The sequence below is a fragment of the Nyctereutes procyonoides genome, unplaced genomic scaffold, assembly GCF_905146905.1.
Source record: "Nyctereutes procyonoides isolate TBG_1078 unplaced genomic scaffold, NYPRO_anot_genome, whole genome shotgun sequence".
Taxonomy (NCBI): domain Eukaryota; kingdom Metazoa; phylum Chordata; class Mammalia; order Carnivora; family Canidae; genus Nyctereutes; species Nyctereutes procyonoides.
The window spans coordinates 15,726,040-15,750,601 of record NW_026575125.1 but is presented as its reverse complement, the minus strand read 5'-3'; the positions used below and the strand labels follow the sequence as shown (position 1 = coordinate 15,750,601).

The window sequence follows — 24,562 nt, the reverse complement described above, 5'->3', positions numbered from 1 at the left end:
CCCATCTGTCGAAGAGAGATAATAATGCTCCCTACCTCTCAGTGTGGCTGTGAGTGTTAAACGAGTTACTCCATGCAAACCCTTAGAACAGTACCTTACTTATGGTATTCTCTTAACAGTTGCAAGCGAATTCCGTAGTTTTTAGATCTAGGGAAATGAAGAATAGATTCAGTTTCTGTTTATCTGTAAGAGATCCTAGTGTATTTACATTTTCTCCATTAGCTTATTAGTCTTAGAAGCAGTTGCGACTGAAAATTCACTCTGAGACACATGTACTGCTGCCATTTATAGCTGGCACATAAGTAGGCACTCAAATATCTGTTAGAAGAATGATAGAGCTCATGATAATGGCCACCATTTTTTGAGCGTCTGGGGATGAAAGATGACTGAGACCTCTTCCTTACCCCTGAGGCCCTCACAGGGTAGCAGAGAGAGAGACCTAGATAGAGTACAGGGGTCAGTACTGTGACAGGGATTCCCACCAGGGGCTGCAGGAGCTGGGGCTCTTCATCAATGCTGTTGAAATGATGGCAGAAATGGCTGTTAGACCTGGATGGCCCGTCTTTTATCTCCAAGAGCAGGCTGTTTACCTAGCACCTAGCACGTGATCCAGCAATCCCTATGTCTCATGGAGTGGGTATGATGTCATCAGAAACATTTATACATTTTTCCAGAAGAGGCTGTTGGAGAAAGTGCCCACCCTTCAGGGAGCTCAATTTGAGATCATATAATTAACCTTTTTGAGCATAATTAACCAAGCCCACACTGTTTAAGTCTTATACTCTGGGTGCCAAAGTGAACTGTATTCTGCCTATGACAAAACTACAAATAAGGTTCAGTATTGCCTTTTTTATATGCATTTTCTTTCTGGGTTGTCATGCCATTGGTTATACTTATATTTCCAAAATTTTGAATTTTACATCATATTATTGGAAAAAACAATGGATTATTGGGCCTGGTATGATTTTCTCCATGTCTTAACTTTCATATCTCCCCTGCTTGGTAAAATAGACGGACTGAGGGCTTTCTTTTAAGCTTTGTATCTGCTCATATGTTGGGACCCAGCAACACTGGAATCAATAACACTAGCAGTGGAAAAGATGTAACTGAACTATATGAGGGGGCAGTGGCATCTTCTTCTTTGTTTGCAGAAAACATAGCAGTCAATAGTCTAATGATTGGGAAATAATAAATTTCAATGATTACTTTTTATTTATTTTTAAGAAGATTTTATTTACTTATTAGAGAGCAAGCGAGCAAGAGAGCACAAGCAGGGGGGAAAGGCAGAGGGAGAGGGAGAAGCAGGCTGAGCATGGAGCCTGGAGTGGGGCTCAATCCCAGGACCCTGGAATCATGATTTGAGCCAAAGGCAGATGCTTAACTGACTGAGCCACCCAGATACCCCTCAATGATCACATTTTAAATTCAAGTTGCATGGCTAACACAGGCATATGGTACCAATTAAAAGGTACAAAATAAATGTATGCTCTCCCTGTCTCTTGGCCACCCTGTTCCCCTCCCTGGAGGAAGTCTCAGTTATCAATTTGTTCTGTATTACACAGTGAGGCATGTGCACACTTTTGCAGAAATGCTAGCATACCTTATTAGGCTTTTTTACCTAGCAACATATCTTAGCGATTATCCTTATTGGTACTTAGAGACCCGCCTCATTCTTGGAGAGAGTTGCATGGGATGGCTTTACTATAATTCACGTAACCAGTTCTCTACTGATATTCATTTACATTTCAGTCTTGCTGATTTAAGTAGTGTTGTAATGATTAACCTTGTACGTACACCATTTTGCACATGTGCAAGTATACTTGTAGTTTAAATTCCTAGGAGTGGAAATATTGAGTCAAAAGGTATAGGCATTTAAATTTTTGAAAGGAGGGATCCCTGGGTGGCGCAGCAGTTTAGCGCCTGCCTTTGGCCCAGGGCGTGATCCTGGAGACCTGGGATCGAATCCCACGTCGGGCTCCTGGTGCATGGAGCCTGCATCTCCCTCTGCCTGTGTCTCTGCCTCTCTCTGTGTGTGTGTGACTATCATAAATAAATAAAAATTAAAAAAAAACAAAAAAAATAAATTTTTGAAAGGTAATTGCCATGTTGCTTCCCACAGAGGTTGTCTTGATTTATATATCAATTTATACTGTCATTGGAGAGCGTGAGAGGGTATCTTTCTCTACAACTAGCTAAAATTCTATTGTTTTGATGGTTGCCAATCAGGCAGATGAAAAAAAAAACGATTTTTAGCATCAGTAGCATTAATAAATTCACTGGGTATCAGAGAGATCCATTGAGAAGCTTTATGTATTTAATACAAAAAATTTATTATAGTAAAAGTTATAGTAATTATACTAAAAATTAAATACATCCCTGTCTTTCTAGACTATTAACTTCTGGATAGTTTTGTGCTTATTGCTCTCTATACTTACTACTCTTTGCATGGATAGCAGCTGTGTGCTGGGCACTACACACTGTGAGAACAGACAGCACTGTGTGAGGAGCCAGATCCTAGAGAAGACTGGTATGAACATGGTACGACAGTGGGTATAAATGTTACACTTTTAGAATGAGGACACAGACAGAAGGATTCAGGTCTTTCTGTCCAGTGAGCACTGCACAGATATTGTCAAATGAATCCTGCCATAATTTGCATTTTTCTTATGAGTGTGGTTAAGCATCTTTCCCTAGGTTTGAGTCATTTTTTTCCCTATGAATTGTCCTTTGCTCTTTTTTGTTGGGTTATTGATCTCTTTCTGACACTTTGTAGAAGGTATTCTCTCTAACAGGCAACATTCCCCCACTTGGAATCTTGTTGATGAATTTTCTTTTATTCTTGTTTTGTCTATTTTGCAGTTTTCTGTAATTTATCAGTTCTTTCTTTTACAGCTTCTGGATTCTGTGGCAGAGTGTCAAATAGTCTTTCCCACTCCGAGATCATAAAATATTTCTCTCATATTTTCTTCTAGTGCTTTTAAGGCTTCATTTTTGAATGAGTAGATTTATTTTGAATGTCTAACATTCCCAGTCTAATAAAGAAATAGATATTGCTTGTTTAAGGAAGATGAGGTACTGTGTGAATTTTCTTACTGTATCTTCTTCCTACTCTTTAAAAAATTTTTTTTATTTATTCATGATAGACACAGAGAGAGAGAGAGAGAGGCAGAGACATAGGCAGAGAGAGAAGCAGGCTTCCCGCAGGAAGCCTGTTGTGGGACTCCATCCTGGGACTTGGGGATCACGCCCCTGAGCCAAAGGCAGACGCTCAACCACTGAGCCACCCGGCGTCCCTTCCTACTGCTCTTTTTTATTATTATTATTATTATTATTATTCATAAGAGATAGAGAGAGAGAGAGGCAGAGACAGAAGCAGGCTCCATGTGGGGAGCCTTACATGGGACTCGATCCCAGGTCCCCAAGATCACGCCGTGGGCTGAAAACGGCGCTAAACCGCTGAGCCACCCGGGCTGCCCCTTTCCTACTGCTCTTAAGCCAGATCTGCATCCTGCTAGGTGAGAAGTTGGTTGTGATCCAGTGAACGCCAGCTGGGTCATTGGAAGGATGATACAGATTTCCATGTTGTCATAGCTTTGGACTGCACTGGAAATAATACCCTTCATCTGTAATGGGTGTCCTACCCATAACACTGCTAAATTGGCCATTCATTTGACAGATAGTTATTAAGTGCTTACTAAAGCATCTCCAAACAGCTGGTTGGTATTGACACCCTTTGATCCACTGGTAATAATCTAGATGTTTAGCAGGGCATGGGCAGATATAAAGGCACCAACTATCATGCAGGTAACCTCACTGCGCATGTATCAGAAAGCTATGTTACCTCTTTGGGACACGAAGGTAGCTATTGTTATCTTTGTCCAGCCTGTTGCACTTCCTGAGCTCCTCACAGCATTTATTCCCATCCTACTGGTCAAGAGCTTCTTGCCTGGGCTTGTGTTATCAGTGATTCTTGGGAGATAATACTGCAAATGTATGATAGTACAAATATGTAGTTGAAAATTTACATAGAAACATGACAGTCGGAAAAAAAAAAGAAACATGACAGTCGGTATCCTGTTACTTAAAAAAAAACTTGTTAGCTTTGAGCTGAAAATATTGTAGGTCAATCTATGATGTTATTGTCAGAGCACTTTTCTAAGTGGCAACATACTTTGTTAAATATAAGAAAGCCATTGGTGTGGTTTCACTATGTAATTTTTAGGGGAAATTATGAAATATTTCAGGCATTAGAAAAAGACAGAAACTGAATAGCAAACACCAGTGTGTCCACACCTCTCATTTATCAAATCCTCATATGTTGCCATATTTACTTCAGATGTTTTGTGTGTGTGTTCTTTAGAAATATTTCTAGTGAAGTTGGTGTGTCTCATAGTTCAACAGCATGGGTATTTTTTAGAATTGTGATAATGAGAGATATCTTTTTAGAGAAATAGGATCTTATAGCTGAAGCTCCCCTGGTGCTCTCCTATTGCTTTCAAAATACTTGCTGTGTCTTCCCAGGTGTTTTGAGATTGACTAGCCTTTTCTGAAGGGAGCCAAATGCTGGGAAAGCAGTCTCTGCAAGCATGCGATGTTCATGGGGTAGCTGCTCCTCAAATTTGCCTTTTATGTGGGGGGCAGGCAGGAAGGGATTATGCTTGTGGGGGATGGGCAATGTGCTATTTTAGAATTCTGTTATCTATTCAAAATTCTCTTGCAGTAGATTTGGTGTAAGGGTTTGTTTTAATGATTTCCTTTTATCTCCTGCCAGTGGTAATTTTGCAAAAAGGTTTTCCATGAACTAAGCATAGGGGGCACAGCTCTGATGCCACAGCCACACCTGGCCCTAAAGGGAGCCTTACCTGCTGAAAGAAACAGACCAGGTTTCAGGGCAGGCTAATGAATGGTTTCTTTTCTCCCCTGCTCTGCTTCTATCCTGAGCTGAGGGAACCCTGCCCAGCCTCACTCTAATGTAGAGGGAAGCCCAGGACCAGCATTTTCTATAGGGCAAGGCATCATGAGCTCCCCTTCCCTGGTGTCAGTGGCACCAGCCTGCTCCATGTGCCCGTACTGTTGGTGGCAGGAGAGAAGGAAATATTTTAAGATGTGAGGAAAGCAGCTGAGGTGGAGAGGAAGGACCCCGTGGAGGGAGAAGATCCACTCAGCTGATTGTGACAGTTGGATAAGTCACCCCTTGGTTCACCCACTTGGTAAGGAGCATCTGGCACATTCTGACCACTGGTCCCCTTAACGTCAATCCCAGAAAGCTTTCCCCTGAGATGCTTTTCATGTTTTTGACCTTCTAGGATGAAATACTGGCACATTTCACTTTAAATGAATCTGTTGTCTTCTGGCTTAAGCATTCATATTGTTACTTGAAGTGGAAATAGCATACAGTGAAGTGTGGAAATCTTATACATGAACAGAGTTCAATGAAGTTGTAGGTGTGTATGCACCTGTGCAGCCATCACCCAGACCGGATTATAGAACCTCTTCATCCTCCCTGTCATTACCTTCCCAAGGGCAGGTGGGAAGCTTATCTCCATTGATAAGCTGTGCCTGTTGTTCCAGTCCACATTAACAGAATCATACAGCATGTGATCTTCTCAGCCTGGCTTCTTTCACTCAACATCCTGATGGTGGAGTTCATCTGTTTTGTTAGGTAGTATTCTTTTTTATAGCACTTGCTATTTAATGATGACGTTAATAATGACAAGAAGTCATCAATCTATATACCACTCCCCAATTTACTCTTTGACCCTGAAGACACCTCTGTGATGGTGCCAAAGCATTTAGCATTAGACTTCTTTTTAGAGATGACAAAGCAGCTGCTTAGAGGCTTTCAGTATCATCCCCAAGGTCACCCACCTAATAAATGATAATGCCAGCACTAATTGTTTTTTGTTTTGTTGGACTTGCACCATCATTCTCCCCACTTAATGTGAAACCTGTGTCTTTACTTGTGTCAAGGTTGCTGGCAGGATGAGAGGAGGGAGGGACCCCAGACCGGACCTTCACTGGTGTTTCACTGTGGAGTATTTTGGTTAATAGAAAGAAGTTAAGGTTCAACCAAACCAACCCCCCCAGCACCTGGATAGTATGTAATGGATGGGGAGGCTGAGGAGAAAAGAGGGAAAGCCAGCTTAGCTCAGCAGCCAGCCACATCCAGGCAACTCCACTTATCACAAAGCGGACTATGCTAGTCTAGTTCCCAGTTGTGTACAAATTATGCGTTTGCTCAGTGAGGCTGTTGTTTGCAGGCTGCTAAATGCGTCATGGCAAATTTTTGCTAGAGTGGCATTATCGGGGCTTTTTGGCCTCCAGATGTGGGTGAGCCATCTTGGGCTCTGATCAGCTTAGTGCTTTGGGAAGCAGGAATATGTTCTCCTGTCTCTTCACTCACGTTGCCCTTGTGACGTGGCTCAGGTGTTATCACAGCATCGATATCTTACTGATGGCCTCAGTTTTACTGTACATGATGAGTTTCCACTGTTGAGGCATCAGATTTGGGATAAAGTGAGGTTGGGTTTCCTTTACCTCCTAAAGAGGTTTGCCGATACCCTGATGATTTTGTAGTGTTTTAAAGCAAGCACAGTCATTGCTGATATATATATATGTGGGGATGTATAAATTTCTGTAAGCCTCCATGGCCCACAGTTCTGGCCTAGGGTGTGGCCTCTACCACTGGAATGGTAGGATCCAGGTTCTTAACAATGGTGAAAAATATAGGCCTAGTGTTAGAAAGTGAAGATTGAAGGTTGGGGGCTGGGAACATTCAGAGCCAGGAAATCCAGAGTCCCATGATCTGGATCAGAACCTCGGAGAGCTCCAGGTAACCAGATGCTGGCCGCTGTGGGCAGGCAGAAGTTATTCCAGTGCCAAGTGCACCCTCCCCTGCAGCAAAGAGCTTTCATGTGTGGATGAGAAAGAACTTCAAGGACTGGTGCATTTGTGGATAAAGTAGTACCTTATATTCTTTAGCTATGGAGGGAAGTGAAGATTCCCACTGGAGCCATGGGTGTGGTGATTTTGAATCTCCCCTCTATAGCCATAGCACTAGTTCTTCCTTGGAGGTGAAGTGTAGCAAGAGAGCCCTGGCCAGAAGGCCCAGAGTTGGGTCCCACGGCCCACTATGCCTTTACTAGCTTTGTGGCCTTTGGCTGCTCTTGCGTCCTCTCTGACTGGGTCTCATGATTCTTGAACGCAAAAATATATCAGTCTGGAAGAATCAGGGTTTTATTTCTTTTTTTCAATAACATAATGACAGTGCTACCATGAGGAGCAAGTGAAAATATCTGCTAAAACACTAAAATTTCTCTGAGCCTTTGCCTGTGTAAGCTTGTGTCATTACCAGCCTCGTCACCTATTTTTAGAGCCTACCAATAGGAGTCCATGACATCAGATGCCTGTAAAAGTCGAGGTGTTGTTAGAGAAGTGCACTCCCCATGTTCCATTTGCATGGTAATGGGCACTGTGGGGCCAGCAGTACACAGGGATGTGTGGCTTGTTATGCAGTTTAACAAGTTTTTAAATGAAAGGGTTTATCCTGTGGTCTTTTGGAAGTAACTGGGCGATTTCAGTAGGGGAGTGACAAGAGCATACATTTGTTTTTGGAGAGTGTCTCTCGTGGCAATGTAGAGGCTGACCTGGGAGGGGAGAGGCCAGAGGCAGGGAAACATTATTGCCACTCCAGCAGGACTTGGGAACAGTGGTTGAGAGATGCGCTCTGAAGTGAGGTGGGTTGGGTTCCGATTCTGGCTGCTGTATGGCAGGCTCTCTTGGTGCTGCACGTCTTGGTGTGTGTGCCACTGGTGAATGGGATTGTCCTGCAGGCTCCACGTTGCCATCCAGGTGCAGCTCTGAGAGCAGCTTCGGCATGTGACAAGCACACCCATGTTAGCTGGTGTTCCTGTGTATGTTTTCTTGTGGTAAAATACATATAATGTGAAAGTTGCCATTTTAACCATTCAAAATGTACAGTTCAGTGGCATTAGCCACATTAACGATGTTGTACGTTATCCTTATCTCTATCTAAAACGTTTTGGTCACTCCAAACAGGAACTTTGTAACCATTAAACATTGACTCTCATCCCCCCTTCCCACTCCCTGGTAACCTCCAGTGTTTCTATGAATTTGCCTAGTCTAGCTGCATTATGTAAGTGGAATCATACAATATTTGTCCTTTTATGTTTGGCTTATTTCACTTAGCATAATGGTTTCTAGCCTTATTCATGTTGTAGCAGGTCTCAAACTTGATTCTTTTTTGAGGCTGAATAATATTCTTTTGTATGGATAGACCACATTTTTTCGTCCATTCATCTGTTGATGGATACTTAGGTTGTTTCCACCTTTTGGCTACTATGAATAATGCTGCAGTAAATGTTGGCATACAAGTATCTCTTTGAGTCCTCGATTTCAGTATTTTAGGGTATATACCTAGGAGTAGAATTGCTTGGTCACACAGGGGTTCTCTGTGTAACTCTGAGGAACCGCCATACTGTTTTCCGCAGGGGCTGCACCACTTTCCATTCCTGCCAGTGGTGCACAAGGGCTCCAATTCTTCCACAGCCTCATCAACACTATTTTCCTTTCTAAAAAAATTCTAATGGGTGCCTGGGTGGCTCAGTGGTTGAGCGTCTGCCTTCGACTCAGGGCATGATCCTGCAGTCCCAGGATCAAGTCCCACATCGGGCTCCCCTTGAGGCGCCTGCTTCTCCCTCTACCTATGTCTTTGCCTTTCTCTCTCTCTCTTTCATGAATAAATAAATAAATAAATAAAATCTTTAAAAAATAATAAAATAAAAATTCTAGCCATTTTAGTGGGTATGAAGGAGTACTTCATTGTGGTTTTGATTTATGTTTCCCTAGTGACTAATGATGTTGGGTATCTGGTCATGTGCTTGTTAGCCAGATGTATATCTTTTTGGAGAAACATCTCTTCAAGTTCTTTGCCTGGTGTTCATGGTTTTAAGACAGCATAGGAGGAATGGAGAGAACTGAGAGGTCGAGGAACTAGATAGAGCCCAACTGGGTGACTGGTGAGGCATGGGGGTTAACACTGAGTTTTCCAGCTTGGGTAAGTGAGTAGATGATGGGCTCTCAAGCAAGATAGCTCCTCTCCCTTCCAGAAAAGAGGCAGGTCAGAGGGAAGGTTTTGAGTTGGTGGGAGAATGCATTGAGCCTGGTGTACCTGGATATTGTGCCAGTGGAGAGTCTCCAGGATGCACTGCCATACCTGTGTGTTTGGTTTCTCTGGAAAAATATGGGGCATATTTTTTGTCTCCTCCCTGCTTCCATCTAAGAAGGAACTTAAGAAATCTCGTCATTGTTAGGCTTCTGTGTGTGGCAAATATAAACAATCATTGGCGGAGTCAATGGAATCTGGGATTTATGAACCAAACTCTCTTTGGTATTGCTGTCTTAACCCTTAAGCACCTGCTCGATCATGTCATTCCTTCCAAACTCGCGAGGTACTGTTCTGAAGCCTTGGGTTTGGGTATTCTTAACAATCACAGCTTCTAGGGGCACCTGGATGGCTCAGTCACTGGAGTGTGTGACTCTTGATCTTGGGGTCTTGAGTTTGAGCCCCACGCTGGATGTAGAGATCACTTAAAGACAAAAAACAAAACCAATCACAGCTTCTAAAGTTCTCTCCAGTGATCACTCCAGTCTCTCAAACATTTGTCCCTCTCTCACGCTTCCCCAACTGCGTGCCTTTAGTGGTTAGTGCGAGCAAATGCTTGACAGGTTGCCCACAATCTACTGAATTTCCCCGAATTGGTCCCTGGTGACCTTGGATGTTGTATCGCCATGTTACGTTGTGTCCAGCTGGGAAACTTGTGTGTGCATAGTCATATCCACACTGCAGTGGAATGGGAGGTTTGAGCAACTGTTCTGCCCTCAAAGAAGCAACCTCTGGGGAATGAGCACCCATGGTGGCTTGTTTTTCTTTACTTCTCAAGCCATAGCAGCCTGGCAGCCATCACCAAGAAAGCATCCCGTCATGTGGCTCAGGCGGGCAATGTTTGCAGATTGTCCCCTGATGCCATCTGCCTGTGAGGCTACAGAAACCCCCGGCAACTGCTGTTCTAGCAGGTGCCGTGGCTGCTGAGGTGGGAGTCCGTGTACATACACACACATGCACACAGCTTTGTGCTGGGTTGGCCTGGGACGCCAGCTGAAACTCTCAACCCAGCAAAGTGCCAGCCACAGTTGCTGATTTCCGGTGGGGCCCTGGTGAGGGAGGGCGAGGATGTTGTGAACTGAGCCAGCAATTGGGGAATTGGATATGGTAACTAACACCCGGGTGTATTATAGGAAGCTGCTGCCCAGTGGCTATGTTTTGACAAGCTTTTGTTCCTTTCTTTCTGCCTCTGCCCTCTGCCCAGGCTGAATCTCAGCCCCCTACCAAATTCGTTGTCTTCATGTTTATTCTATAGAAGGAGCCCGTCCCCATTTCCTGCCCCATGTTCTTCCCAAAGAACACATCTCTTGTCCTTGAGCTCTTCCTGCTACTCAGCCATGCTCTGGGTCTATCCCCTTAGCTTTCCCTTTTTCCCACGTTGGTATAATTAGTCATGGTTTCAGACAAGCCCAGAAACCCTCCGCTCCAGACCTGCAATATGTGAGTTACTATCATTTCGGGCTATTGACGCTTTCAAAAATAATTATGTAAATTATTAGAGTAGTTTGAAGTAATTGTATCAGCCATTAGTTTTTAAAATTCTATATCTGGGCAGCCTGGGTGGCTCAGTGGTTTAGCGCCGCCTTCGGCCCAGGGCATGATCCGGGAGACCCGGGATCGAGTCCCACGTCGGGCTCCCTGCATGGAGCCTGCTTCTCCCTCTGCCTGTGTCTCTGCTTCTCTCTCTCTCTCTCTCTCTCTCTCTCTCTCAATCTCTGTGTGTGTGTGTGTGTGTGTGTGTGTGTCTCATGAATAAATAAAGAGCCTACTTCCAAACAAACAAACAAAAAATTCTATGTCTTTGGGCAGCCCTGGTGGCTCGGTGGTTTAGCGCCGCCTTCAGCTCAGGGCGTGATCCTGGAGACCCAGGATTGAGTCCCACATCGGGTTCCCTGCATGGAGCCTGCCTCTCCCTCTGCCTGTGTCTCTGCCTTTCTCTCTCTGTGTCTCTCATGAATAAATAAATAAAATCTTTTTTAAAATTTCTGTATCTTTTAAAAAAGATTTTATTTATTTGAGAGAGAGAGAGAGAGAGCACATGAGCAGGGGGAGGGACAGGCACCCCCCTCACCCCGGCTGAGTGTGGAGCCTGACTCAGGGCTCAATCCCAGGATCCTGGGATCATGACCTGAGCCAAAGGCAGACACTTAACTGACTGAGTCACCCAGGTGCCCCTAAATTTTGTATCTTAATGGGTCTTTGATAAGAGACCACCTAGAGCAAACTTTGTCCATAAAGGGCCAGGTGTTTTATGTTTTGATCTCTGTTCCAAATACTTAGGTCTGCTGTCATAGCAGCCCTAGAAAATACTTAAGCAGATGAAGGTGGTTGTGTTGTAAGGAAACTTTATTTATAAAAATATGTGGTGGGCTGTCATTTGCTGACCCTTGGCCTAGAATGATGGTCTTTATTTCTGTTTGTCATCCTTACATTTTTCTTTGTCAGGAGTTAAAGAAAGCCAGAGGGACTTGATGACTGTAAATGAACTTAAATCACCTTCTTTGGGGTTTAGCATAATTGTGAGCCAATGGTGATATGGGAATATATTTCTCTAAACCCCTGTTGGGAAAAATTGAAACCAGAAGGCTTTTAGGTGGTGACTTTGCTTGGCCAAAACTTTTCATTGTTCAAAAAGTAGGACAGGCTGTCACTTCGAGCTGTGTGGTGGCCTTTAGTATCATTCATTCTCTTTCTAGTCACTTGGAATGGCCATAGTCACATAAGGTCATGTCACCATATTGGACATCATTTTACTTTACAGGACCAGGTGCTCCAGTAATAAATGTAAGGAAAACAAGCTACAGCAACATAGGAAATAGTATTTTTCAAACACCATGTTATACTGAGTTGAGGTCATTAGAGTTCATTTCCAGAAAGCTGAAGCTTAAAATAGCCAAAGAGCCATTTTAAAAATTTCAAACAACAGTCTTGTTTTTCTTTTATCCTCACAGGAAATAAAGAAAGAAATGAAGAAAGACCCTCTCTCCAGCAAAGCTCCAGAAAAGCCCATGCACGAAGTGTCCAGTGGAAATGCTTTGCTATCATCTGAAACAATTCTAAGAACCAACAAGAGAGGTATGGAAAAAAAGAACAAGCCCCCTCCCCACACACAAACCCAAACTGGAAGCTATTGGGTAAAGTTTCAAATTCTGAATTGCTAAAAAATTGAATGGCATTTGTCCTTTTGGTTTTCGTATAAATTTGGACACACACATGCACACACAGGGCGAGTAACAATGTAATAACTATAATCAAGGGAACTAGTACAGTTTTTTTACAATAAGAAAGTAGACTAAATTTGTAAATGATGATTTTTCTAGGACATTAGCTTTCACTTCCATATCTATTTTTATGGATGAAAGATGACTTTAGAGAATGCTATGGTGCAGACTGAGCTATGCGTGTCTGGCCATGCTCTCTTTTTAATTTAAGGGCAGGCTTTATCAGGGTCTCTTTCTCTACCTGCTGGGCTCCCAAACACAGACCTTGTCTCTCTTGGTTTAGGAGACAGTTATGTGCAAAGATATAGCTCATACTTCCCTCTAACCAAGAGAACTTTAACCATCTCCTTTCCCTGTTTTGAGATCTCAAGGCAGATTTTCAGGTATTAGCTTGAGGCGGTTTTGTTTTCTCCCGTATCCCTCCTTTGTGACATCGTTGTTTGAAATGATAGGAGAGAGAATGTAAGGTTGCAGAGAGGACTCGACTCAGCTCTACTGTGGTCGCACTAGATTTCCTCAGTTTTTCCTGCCCCTGCCCTCACCGTGCATCGGACAGGGCTCATACTGAGCGTGCCCGTGGTAGGTTAGCATTCAGCTGCAGGCTTTTCACGGGCTTATTACTTCCTTAAAGAGAAATATAGAGCTGTTCAAAAGCAGGAGCAGGAAATGTATTAGCAAAGAGTTCCATTAAAAAGAAAAAAGAAGGCAAGTTTACATAACCACAGGGAAGAACAGCTAATCTTTCATAAAATTTAGACAGCATAAGAATTTGTCCAATAAACTGTCCATTGATCATAGTGCTCGAGACATTAGCTTTGTGTCTCTCTTCCTTCCTGCTTCTTCCTCTACCCCCTCCAGCTGCCCTGGGTTACATTTCCCTTTTTGAATTATTCAGATTAAGTATTGGCTGGAGGCCCACACTGGTTAGCAGCTATAGGATTTTCTTTCTTTTCTTGTTTTCTTTTTTTTTTAAATCCCATCCTACCAATGCAGGGGATTTCCCATTTTAAGAATTAAGCAGATTTTGCTGTGAAACTATAGCGTCCCCGCCAAGTGCCTCCTTCGTTCTTGCAAATAAGTTCCAGAGCTCCTGAGGCCTGCCCTTATAGGTTTCAGAGAGCTAGGAGTCAGTGTGTCTTTCTATATTCCCAAACCTTGCTTGCTTTCCTGAGCCCCTCTCGTTCCTCCTCGTGCTTCTTGGGTCAGTGAGTCAGGAAAGTACACGCAAGATGACCAGTGGCAAGGCTCCTCCTGCCAGCCCTGCTTTTTGTAAGGTAAATAAGAGAATTAAGGTAATTAATTGACTTAACAAGATAAGGAATTAATTAAGTTAAGGAATTAAGGTAATTATCCAGATGAGTTTGATAAAAATTACCTGAGAACTTTAAATGAAAGAAGGATTCCAACTTTTCTGATAATTGCCTCTTTGCATCTAAAACTCTGGCCTCTGAAGTCCTCCATGGGATTTTTCATGATCCAGAAAAAGGTACAGAACAGGGGCAGCATATGGAGTGCCGTTCCTTTCTTAAATCTCTGCCTTAGGCCCGAAGCCCGATGGTGACCAACCTTTTACTCTCGGGTATTTTATATAATGAATCTGCCAGTGGCTCTGAGACCTTAGCACATGGAGACATGCTGTAAATACGAAGCACATAAAATACCATCTCCGTTTTGTCCCAGGCTTCACACTGACCCTCAGGTCACCTGGGCCAAACATCAATTTCCAGTTGAAGGGAAGCATTGTGTACGGAGGGCCAGCACTATGTTTGGCCCTGCCCCCACCCGTCCATACTAACAGTATCCTACTACTCCTTATAATAAACAGCGGGGTGGATTGATTGGCCTTGTCAGGCCAGATAAATAGTTCATTGTGCTGAGCTCAAAAGCTACATTTTTTTCCCACCCCAAATCAATGAAAAACCACTTTTTTTCCCCCTTAAAACAAGGATCAGAGGCTAAATCTGGAGATGATTCTAGTTACTTGTAAACACTTCCATCCAACTAATTCTTCAAGTTTTATGAGTTATTGTAAATGACCCAAGTCTTCTCCTTCTCTTTGTTTTCACCAAGCTTTGTCCCTAGAAATCTCTTGATGTTTTTGTCTGTTGCTGTTGTTATGGAGGAAAATTACTTTCAGAGTTTAGTAACAGGCTGCTTTGTTTCATTAACATGGGATCCTTCTTCGGGTATATGAGTCCACCTTGTGATTCAGCCTTGGACCCTGTGAGAATTTAAGAGAATTAACACAAATTCTTTTTCTTTTAATAAATACAGATCAAAATCTATTTCTGTTATATGAGGCTGAAATTGAACTACTTCACTGGGTCCCGAACTTGAGAAAGACTTAGCTGAAGAAGTTTGCCCAGTTGTGGCCAGTGGTTTGGGGACATGCCTCACTTTGCAGCAATGGCAAGTGGGTTATAGTACCTCACAGTGTGGGACAAGCTTGTCCTCCCCAGGCCCTTGTATGAGGTCAAGAGCCACCCTAGGTTTGAAGGAAGCTACTATAATAGCCTTGAGAAAAGGCCAGGACCATGCAAACAGTTTGGGGACAGATTAGTTTCAGTTTTCAACTTGAACTTTTGCAGATCTCTACAGAGTTGATTTAGGGAGGTACTGGAGTGACTCCATTGTGCTTTTCGTTTGAGAAAAAGATGGAGTGAAATTGAGAGAGAGAACAGTTCCTCCAGACAGCCTGGCAGCCATCAGCTATACATTCTAGGCATTAGGACTGCAAGGACATTGGTATCTGCTCCCACACCTAGCCATTTCTCTGGGCTTTACCCGAGTCACAGTGAAGGAGATTTCTGTTTAAAACAAGCTTTCCCCAAGGAGTAAGAAGTCATTTTTCATTCATGCTTGCAGCGTGGATGTTACATATCCTGAAGTTATCCCAGACTCCAGAATGTTGACAAAGTGTAGCCAGAAAATCTGAAAATTCTTCTGGGAGCCAAATGATGTTCTCATGGACCAGACAGAAAAAGGTGGTCTGTTTCCTCCTGAGGAGGATTTATTTTTTTTGTTCCTTCTCTCATTAAACCCATATAGAAAAATGATGCGCAACTCCCAAATTGGAATATTGATATCTGGAGGATTTTTTTTTAATGTTCAAACCTTACAGTTAAAAGCCAAACTGAACAAAATGGACATTTTAACAATTAACAGCAAATGCATTCAGTACATACTTGAAAATCAGCAAGGAGGATTTTGTTCATTTCTACTTCAATTAAAGGAAAGACAAAATTGTTGGGTCTCATCTCAGAGTGGTTTCCCAACCAACTTTATTTATGTGATGGGTTCAGTGTCCAGGCTGTAATTAATACCACACTGGCCTCTGTAAGGCCCAGCTTCTGTTTCAGGGCTCTAGTTCCTCGGTTTTTGCATCGCTAGCAGACCTCGTGGGGAAGCTGCCTTTCTCAGAACCCCTCCTGCTGCCTACGATTTAGAATATTGTTCCTTCCTCACTTTTACATGGATCCTAACAAGCGTTTAATTGCACACGTTTATAGTGTGCCACTGCAGGCCTGGCCCTCTGCTTGGTGCTGGGACAGATGGAAGGACTAGAGGAACACCACCAGCCAGGCTTGCCTGCAAGCCCTTGCAGTCTGTTGTGTCCCTTGGGAAATGTTAAGAAAGTGGTGTACATTTCTTATATCCTTTTTATGGCAAGATGGGGATATGTCTCTAATTTACTGCTGTCATTCTGAATGTGAAGCCACTCCGCGGGTTTCTGGTTGGCTTTATGTGTCCTTGTTTCTATTTCCAGTTTATCATGAATTCAGTGTTTGGTAAGTCTCTATTGTATTTTGCACATTTATTATTCTTTGCTATTATTATTATTATTATTATTATTATTGTTATGCTCTCCTGATAGAAAATGTCTTTTATAATCATCTTTTTAAGTCGCTCTGCTACTTTGGCATCTGCCTTATGAAAGATAAACTGCTTTTACCATCTTTATTTAAGGTTTATTGTGCATTTGCATTTTACTGCCCCTTCCAGGAACTGACTAATGCTGGAAGATCTGATGGTCTCAAAGATGTTATTTGTAACAGGTCTAGCACTGATGCTACAAGATGAGATTCAAGTTGAGCTGAGGGAGGGTTACTCTCGAAGTTGCTATGTGGATGTGTCTTGGATTGTAGAACATGACTCTGTGGGCTCATTTCTCATGTATTTAGTTCTTCAGACAGGTTTAATTCAAAAGTCCTGAACAGAGGGACCAACAGCTGCTCTGCCTCTGGTGACACACTGTTGCTTTAAAAGTTGATGCAGAAATTCTTCAGAATTCATTTTGTGTGTGGATGGGTGATATATACATGCCCCCCAGCATAATATGGGCCTCGTGTTTGCCACACAGAAAAACTCTCCATTTTGGTCTGCTGCTTGTGGCTGTCAGAAGAATCATACCTAGGGTTTATCTTTCTTTGCCCCCAGCACCAGTCATTCCAATACCTAAAGATCTGGCTGTAGTGGCCTCCCTCCCTTGTCTCTACTGAAGGGGAAACGTTTTTGCAAGCTCTCATTTCTTTAGCATTTACTTGGCTATTCACAATAACGTTCTCGAGGTATCTGCGGGCTGGTTTGTCAGGACAGGAGTGCGCATACGCCCGGCCAAGCACGTGCTGCGTGGAACTCTGTGTTGGCTCCAAGGCAGTGGCCTGGTTCTCTTGATAGGCTATGGGCTCTTTGTTTGAAATGAAACTGTAAACAAAGGATGGAAAAAGTGTGTCCTTAATAAAGAAAATGTCAACTGCTTTGCTTTTCCAGTGCTTTGTTGGTTAAGGTAGATGCAAGATCTGGGAATTTGTTTATAGAGAAACAGGATTTTGTTCCTTTCCAATTTCCTTTTGGAGAAACAAATGTGAATTACCCCGGTTACCTGGAATCTGAAAATGTAGCGTGTTGGGTCAGATTTTCTTCAACTCTCCAAAGTACCTATTGATCCTACCTAAATTGCTGGTTTTTATAGACAGATGGAAGAGTAAGAAGTTGAGAGAAGGTGTTGCTGTTGTGTGGAAGCTCTTGGCTATCACCTGAGCTGGTCTTTTCCATGGGGAGATGAAAATAAAGCTGGCCATTGGCAGTGAACCTAGATGGATATAATATTCCAGCCATTCAATAATACATACATCGTGTAAATGTGTCTTTGTGTGTATTCATCATCTTCTTTCTCAGGGGGTCTTCATTCTTGAAAGTTTGAGAGTAAAGGGACTGTTAAGAGGTTTTGTAAAGTAATTGATCCCTGGCTGCATTACTGACAGGTTCTGTTGGGAGCTGTTACTGGCTCTATGGGACTAGTAGTTGCCGTTCAAGTATGTTGCTCCTATTTACTTTCTTATCTGAGTAGTATTGCCTCTTGGACCTAGGGATGGTGGTGAAATGGGTGGGAAATGCCATTCTGAGTGGTGGTTGCCATTGTATATTTTCCATACATATGGGTCTTTGGCAAACTTGGTTTTAAGAAATTTTCTTGTATTATATTCGTCTCCTTTCAATCTCTGTGTCCTGATTCCAAGGTGTTAACCCTAGAGGAATTAGTGTACCCTGGACTAATTATTGATTTAGACTTCTAAGGCGTTCCTGTTGGGTTGCCACCCATCCATCCAGAGGACCGCCAGGGAGTGGGTTTGTGGTGGTGGCTCCACCTGGTGGCTCTCCCAGGAAACTCCTCCTCCTGCCCACCTTTTCTTTCTCCCTGCAGAGAGAGATGCCTTTTGTTCCTCTGACTTAGTGTTCTCAATTCATGCCATTCCATTTTAGACCCACAGCTTCTCACATTACACATGTGTTCGATCTCTTTAGCTCCATTCCTCTCTCTTCTAATTTTTGTTCATTGAACTCACAGAATCTGCTTCCCCATCCTTGTCCCATCTGTTACATCGACACTGACAGGGATCATTGTTGATAAGTGTGGAAAAAAAAAAAAGGACTCCTATAGGCGTGACTCTAGGTGTAGGTAATAATTTGAATTTAAACACAATGAAGAAGTACACTAAAATTCCTGTAGGTAAGACATAATCTCCTCCTTAGTAGCTCCAGTTACCCCTAACTACTTTACTTCTTATTGGACCCAGTTTTCCTAAAAGGAGCAATATTTTATGACTGATGTTGTTTTCACTTGTCAGCAGGTGGTGAAATAAAGAGCCTACTGACTTTGTTAGCTTCATTATCATTTGTCAGTTCTCTACAGGAAGCCCCTTCTTGCCTGGGCATGGGCCAGCCCCCCACCCTCACCCCTCTCCATGCTCCCCTCTGGGTATACCACTGAGCATAAGTATTCTTGATAAATAAAAATGTTTCTTCTTTAATTTCATTGTTTTTTTTGGGGTTTTGTTAGTTGATGACATTGCAGATGTGTTTTAGCTACATTGTGGGTTAGTCTGAGAACTTAATCACCACTTATGACTTTGTTTCTATGAGAAAAAGCATTTGGAATTTCAAACACTGCATAGTGCATAACCCATTTGTAAATCTGACTGCTTTCTTTGATTTTTACATTGCTGGCCTGAAGCCTTGGGTACCTTTTAAAAGCAGAGTCCATATAAGCGGGGATGATTGTGCTTTTCTCATCGTGCAGAGGCGTTTACCGTTCCTGTGGTATAGAATGCTAGGAGTAGGCAATCTCCCTACAACACGCCAGGCTCCGAGAGTGGTGCTGACCGACCACATGGCTCCATTGTGTACAGTGCTTATTTTCACCAGTTCTGAGCTGGACCTCGGTGAGCCCAAGTTTGTCTGTATAAGGTGTATTCTCAAAGGCATGCTGTTGTATATTTTCACCTACTAGAGAGGAAGCCATGCAACATGTGTGACATGTTCAGATAGACACCAGGCCAGCATTCCCAGTGTGCGCTGCACAGAATTATGACCCTACAAAATATTCCACAAAAGAGGGATGGAGAGAGAGAGATAAGGAGACAGAAAGGGAGAGAAAATTGGCTCTCTGGACACAGGAATTTTGGCTAGGGCCGCCTACACTAACACCCTCCTGGAGAATGGCAAGCACCAGAGCATATTGCAGGCTCTTGGATGTCCTGTGGTCAGGAAACCTGCTTCTCTTCGGTCAGTGGACCCCATTTTACTGAACACTAGTTAGGACTCTGCTTTGCGATGTGTAGGTCTTGAAAATGCAGGGCGAGGAACTGTCTGAGCATCCCTGAGATCATCTTCGGATTGACCCTTGCACAGGGAATGTTAGAGTGAGTGGGTGGTGGTGGCCGTGATGGCCCTGTGAAAGACACTGACCAAGCCTCTATGGCCTGCGGCTGTGAACAGACACGGTGCATGATGCTGGGAGAACATTCCCTGAATCTAATACTTGAAAGCCAGTCCTCTTGGTAGGTTTTTGATTGACAAGCTAAAAGCAATTTTTTTTCCCTCTTGATCATTTCTTGGGCCCTTGTGTCAAAGGGTGCCTAGGCTGGGCTTTGGCAGGAAAAGTGGGCCGAGGGGTCTGACCCAGTGAACACAAGACCAGCTCTACCTGGGACTTGCGTCAGGATGGAACAGGGATTCTAGGGGCGAATTTTAGGATGACAAAACAGTAGTCCCATAGAGTCAGGAGAGTCCCCTTGCCTTCTCTACTTGCTTCGATGGAAAGACAGGGAGTCTTAGCTCTCCTTGATACCATTAAAACCCTGATCGGGCATAAAGAAGAGGTTTGTTCACTCTCTCCTGTTAGTGAAAGAAGCTGTCATTTTGAGTTCAGGTAATGAACCCACTTGTGGAGCTGTGAGAAACACATAGCCTGCCATTTAGAGTTCTCGAATCTAGGATTCCTGAGGTGGCTGAGGTCCCTGAAACTGTCCCAGCCTTCGGCCTGATTCAGGGACCTGCTTGTTGACATGCCAGGAAGGAGGACATGGAGCCTCTGCCCAGGGAACCTGAAAGGACACCCCTCTGATCTGGAGGATCCTCTTTTCAAAAGGGAGATTATTACAGGTAGATAGCTGGTAGATTAATTAAAGGTAACTAATGAGAGGTATTGTGTTGGGACAGCAACTGTCCTTACTTGTAGAAAGCCCTGGGAAAAGAGCCTTTTCTTTTTTATTAAGATTTTATTTATTCATGATATACAGAGAGAGAGGCAGAGACACAGGCAGAGGGAGAAGCAGGCTCCCTGTGCGGAGCCTGACGTGGGACTCGATCCTGGGATCCCAGGATCATGCCCTGGGCCGAAGGCAGGCGCTAAACCACTGAGATACCCAGACATCCCTAAAAGGAGCCTTTTCTCCTGTAGTTTCCTCAGTTTCTTCTAATTGCACTTACTGGTCTGTTGTCACAGCTTGGTCCCCCTGATGCCACCTGCAGCTTCAGTTTAATCTTTGGACTCATGGCTTTTTTGTGCTTGTGAAGCCCTAGGATGGTTCTGCCCTGAACAACGAGGACATTTCCCGGTCTACCTCCCTAGCCCATGGTCTGGCGGACAGTGGGCCCAGCTACAGTGCCAGGTGGACCACTGTCATAGTCCCCTACCAGGAAGGGAATGAGAGAGCAGCCAGAAACTTCGTCTGTGCATGCACACACGCTCAAGGAAGCACATTGGAGGAGGACTGAACTGCTTGCTCCATTTGCAGTTTCCTGGAGACCTGAATAAACTCAGTGGACCTTGTGGCAGGAAGAAGGGCTGCAGGCAGACTCCAGCTCCCACTTCTGCTGTACCCCCAAAGTTTCTGTGGGACATTAGGCAAGTCTCATACTCTGTTTTCCCATCTGTAAAATAAGGAGACTCGGGCAGCCCGAGTGGCTCAGTGATTTAGCGCCGCCTTCAGCCCAGGGCCTGATCCTGGAGACCTGGGATTGAGTCCAGCGTCAGGCTCCCTTCATGGAGCCTGCTTCTCCCTCTGCCTGTGTCTCTGCCCCCCTCTGTCTCTCTGTCTCTGTCTCTCTTTCGGTATCTCTCTATCTCTCATAAATAAATAAATAAATAAATAAATAAATAAATAAATAAATAAAATCTTTTTAAAAATAATAAAATAAAATAAGGAGACTACTCTTGTTAGCTCCCTCAGGGAAATTGTCAAGGTAAAAATGAGGAAAGAGAATGAAGCTTGGGGCAGAAGGTGGTGAGAGAATGAACCAGGAGTCACTGAAAACAGTAGTAGTTGTTATTAAAAGTTGTAAACTGCTGGTAAGACCCCAGAATGTTGGGAAGAAATTACAGATTTATGGAAAACGATAATGAAGTGTTGTTTCCATGAAGCAACGAGTGATCAGATGCACATGGAGCAGTCTGCGGGATAGACCATATGCTAGGCCATAAAAGAAGGCTCAGTAAGTTTCAAAGGATTACAATCATACAGAGTATGTTCTCCAACCACACTGGAATTAAATTAGGAATCAACAACAGAAAGAGATTTGGGAAATTCATGAATATATGGAAATTAAACAATCTACTCCTGAATTACCAGTGGGTCAAAGAAGAATCCCCAAGGGAAATTTTGAAATATTTAGAAATGAATGAAAATGATGAAAACACAATCTCCAGAAATCGACTGCATATAGCTAAAGCAACGCTTAGAGCAAAATGACAGCTGTAAATGCCTGTATTCAAAAAGAAAACAGATTTCAAATCAATACCCTCTCTTTTCTTTCCCCACCTTCACTAAGATATGTTTGATATATAACATTGTATAGGTATAGGTTTGAGGTGTAGAATATGATGATTTGAGACATGTATATATTATGAAATGATTTCTACAATAAGGTTAGTTAACATATCCCTCACCTCCCATAGTTACCATTTTTTAGTTGTTATTGTGAGAACATACAAAATTCATCTTTCTCTAACATATTTTACTTAGCATAATGCCCTCAAGTTTCGTTCATGTTGTCACAGATGGCAGGATTTCCTTATCTTTATGGCTAAATAATATTCCGGTGTGTGTGTGTGTGTGTGTGCGCGCATGCGTGCGTGTGTGTGTGTGTGTGTGTGTGTGTGTGTGTGAGAGAGAGAGAGAGAGAGAGAGAGAGAGAGAGAGATTTTCTTTATCCATTCATCCATTGCTTAGGTTGTTTCCACATATTGGCTGTGGTGAATAATGCTGTAGTGTGCAGTGAACACAGGGGTACAAGATAACTGTTTGAGATAGTGATTTCATTAGCTTTGGATATCTGCCCAGAAGTGGGATTGTCAATAACCTAACTTTCTACCTTAAAAAACTAGCAAAAGAGGAATGCCTGGATGGCTCAGTGGTTGAGCATCTGCCTTCAGCTCAGGTCATGATCCTGGGGTCCTGGGATCGAGTCCCGCATCAAGCTCCCCACAGGGAGCCTGCTTCTCCCTCTGCCTATGTTTCTGCCTCTCTCTCCGTGTCTCTCATGAAGAAATAAATAAAATCTTAAAAATAAGAAAGAAAGAAACTAGCAAAAGAGGGTTGCCTGGCTCATTGAGTTGGTAGAGCGTGTGACTCTTGATCTCAGGGTTTTGAGTAAAGCCCCACGTTGGGCATAGAAATTACTTAATTTAAAAATATTTTTATTTTTATTTATTTATTTTTATTTTTTTAAAGTTTCTTTTTTTTTAATTTTTTTTTATTTATTTATGATAGTCACAGAGAGAGAGAGAGAGAGAGAGAGAGAGAGGCAGAGACACAGGCAGAGAGAGAAGCAGACTCCATGCACCGGGAGCCCGCCGTGGGATTCGATCCCAGGTCTCCAGGATCGCACCCCGGGCCAAAGGCAGGCGCCAAACCGCTGCGCTACCCAGGGATCCCTAAAAATATTTTTTAAAGGAACCAGAAAAAGAAGAGCAAACTAAACTTGAAGCAAGCAGAAAGAAGGAAATAAGAGTGATTAGAGAGGAAATAAGCGAAACAGAATAGGAAAATACAGAAAATTACTGAAATAAAAAACTGGTTCTTTGAAACAGTCAACAAATTGATAAACTTTAGCTAACACTGATTAAGAAAAAAAGGAGAGAAGGTTTAAAATTCTAATACGAGGAATTATAAAGGGGACATCACTGCCAATCCTGGAGAAATTAAAAAGTTTGTGAAGGAATACTGAGGACAACTTACGCACTCCTTGTGGGGTTGTAAACGTGTGCAGCTGATTTGAAAAAGTGTCTGGCTGTTCCTCAAGCTATGAAGTATAGAGTTAGCTGTGACCTAGTATTCCATACCCATGAGAGATGACAACACATGTCCACCTACAAACCTGTTCGCAGCGGCACGATTCCTAATGTCCCCCAAATGGAAACGACCCACATGTCCATCAGCTGAACAGATGAACAAAAATGTGGTTCATCCACACGATGGAATACTGTTTGGCAATAAAAAGGAACGAAGTTTCGATACATGCCACAGCATGGATGAGCCTCAAAGACAGCAGGTGAAATTAAAGAAGCCAGACACTAAAGATCCCATGTTGTATGATGCCGTTTATGTGAAGTGTCCAGAATAGGCAAGTCCATAGAGATGGTAAGTAGGTTAGTGTTTGCCCAGAGCTGGGTGTCAGAATGGAAAGTGACTGCTCATGGGCAAGAGGTTTGTTTTTGGGGTGATGGAAATTCTAAAATTACACTGTTATGATGGTCACGCAATTCTGTAACTCTAGAAGAACCATTTAATCACACACCTAAAACGGGTGAATTTTATGGCATGTAAATAGTATCTCAATAAAGCTGGGTTTGTTTTTTTTTTTTTTAAAGATTACTACACAAAGTGGCGTTGAAATGCCATATCTGGCTGTGCCTGCCTGCCTGTCTGCCTGTCTGTCTGTTTCTTTCTGTTTTACAACCCCTACCACTCCCCTCTTCCAGCTGAAGGACAAGATGTGTCATTCCTTTATTCAAGTCTTTAAAAATTATATGTTCCTCAGTGAAGCTTTATATTTTTCTTCATTCAATCAGTTGCCTAGGAGATAGTGAATCTGAGAGATCAAAAAGACACTGTTTTGCTGGGATGACCTAAATATTAGAGAATTGATTTGAGAAGCGTAGAGAACTGACGGTGGCATTCTATTGTTCACTTCTTGAGAAGAAAGGAGAGAGTCCCTGTAAATCAAAAGGCAAACCCTAATATTCTAAATTCTGTGCTTCATAGAGAGGCCTTTGCCGGAAAGGAAAGAATCCATTTAGGGTTCCAATTTTTCTTTCCGCTATAACTCTGTGCTGGCTATTTTTGCTCATAAATCTTTTCTGCAGCTCTGATGA

The 24,562-nt window shown here is 43.0% G+C and overlaps 1 protein-coding gene across 4 annotated transcripts in view; it reads left to right on the top strand.

Moving 5' to 3' along the window:
- SH3KBP1 (SH3 domain containing kinase binding protein 1) overlaps positions 1–24,562 on the top strand; it is a 336,529-nt gene that overhangs the window by 127,149 nt on the left and 184,818 nt on the right. For all 4 annotated transcript variants that reach the window (XM_055337567.1, XM_055337566.1, XM_055337564.1 and 1 more), the window contains one exon: positions 12,136–12,259. In XM_055337567.1, coding sequence (XP_055193542.1) covers positions 12,136–12,259 — 124 coding nt within the window. The remainder of the gene's footprint in view (positions 1–12,135; positions 12,260–24,562) is intronic.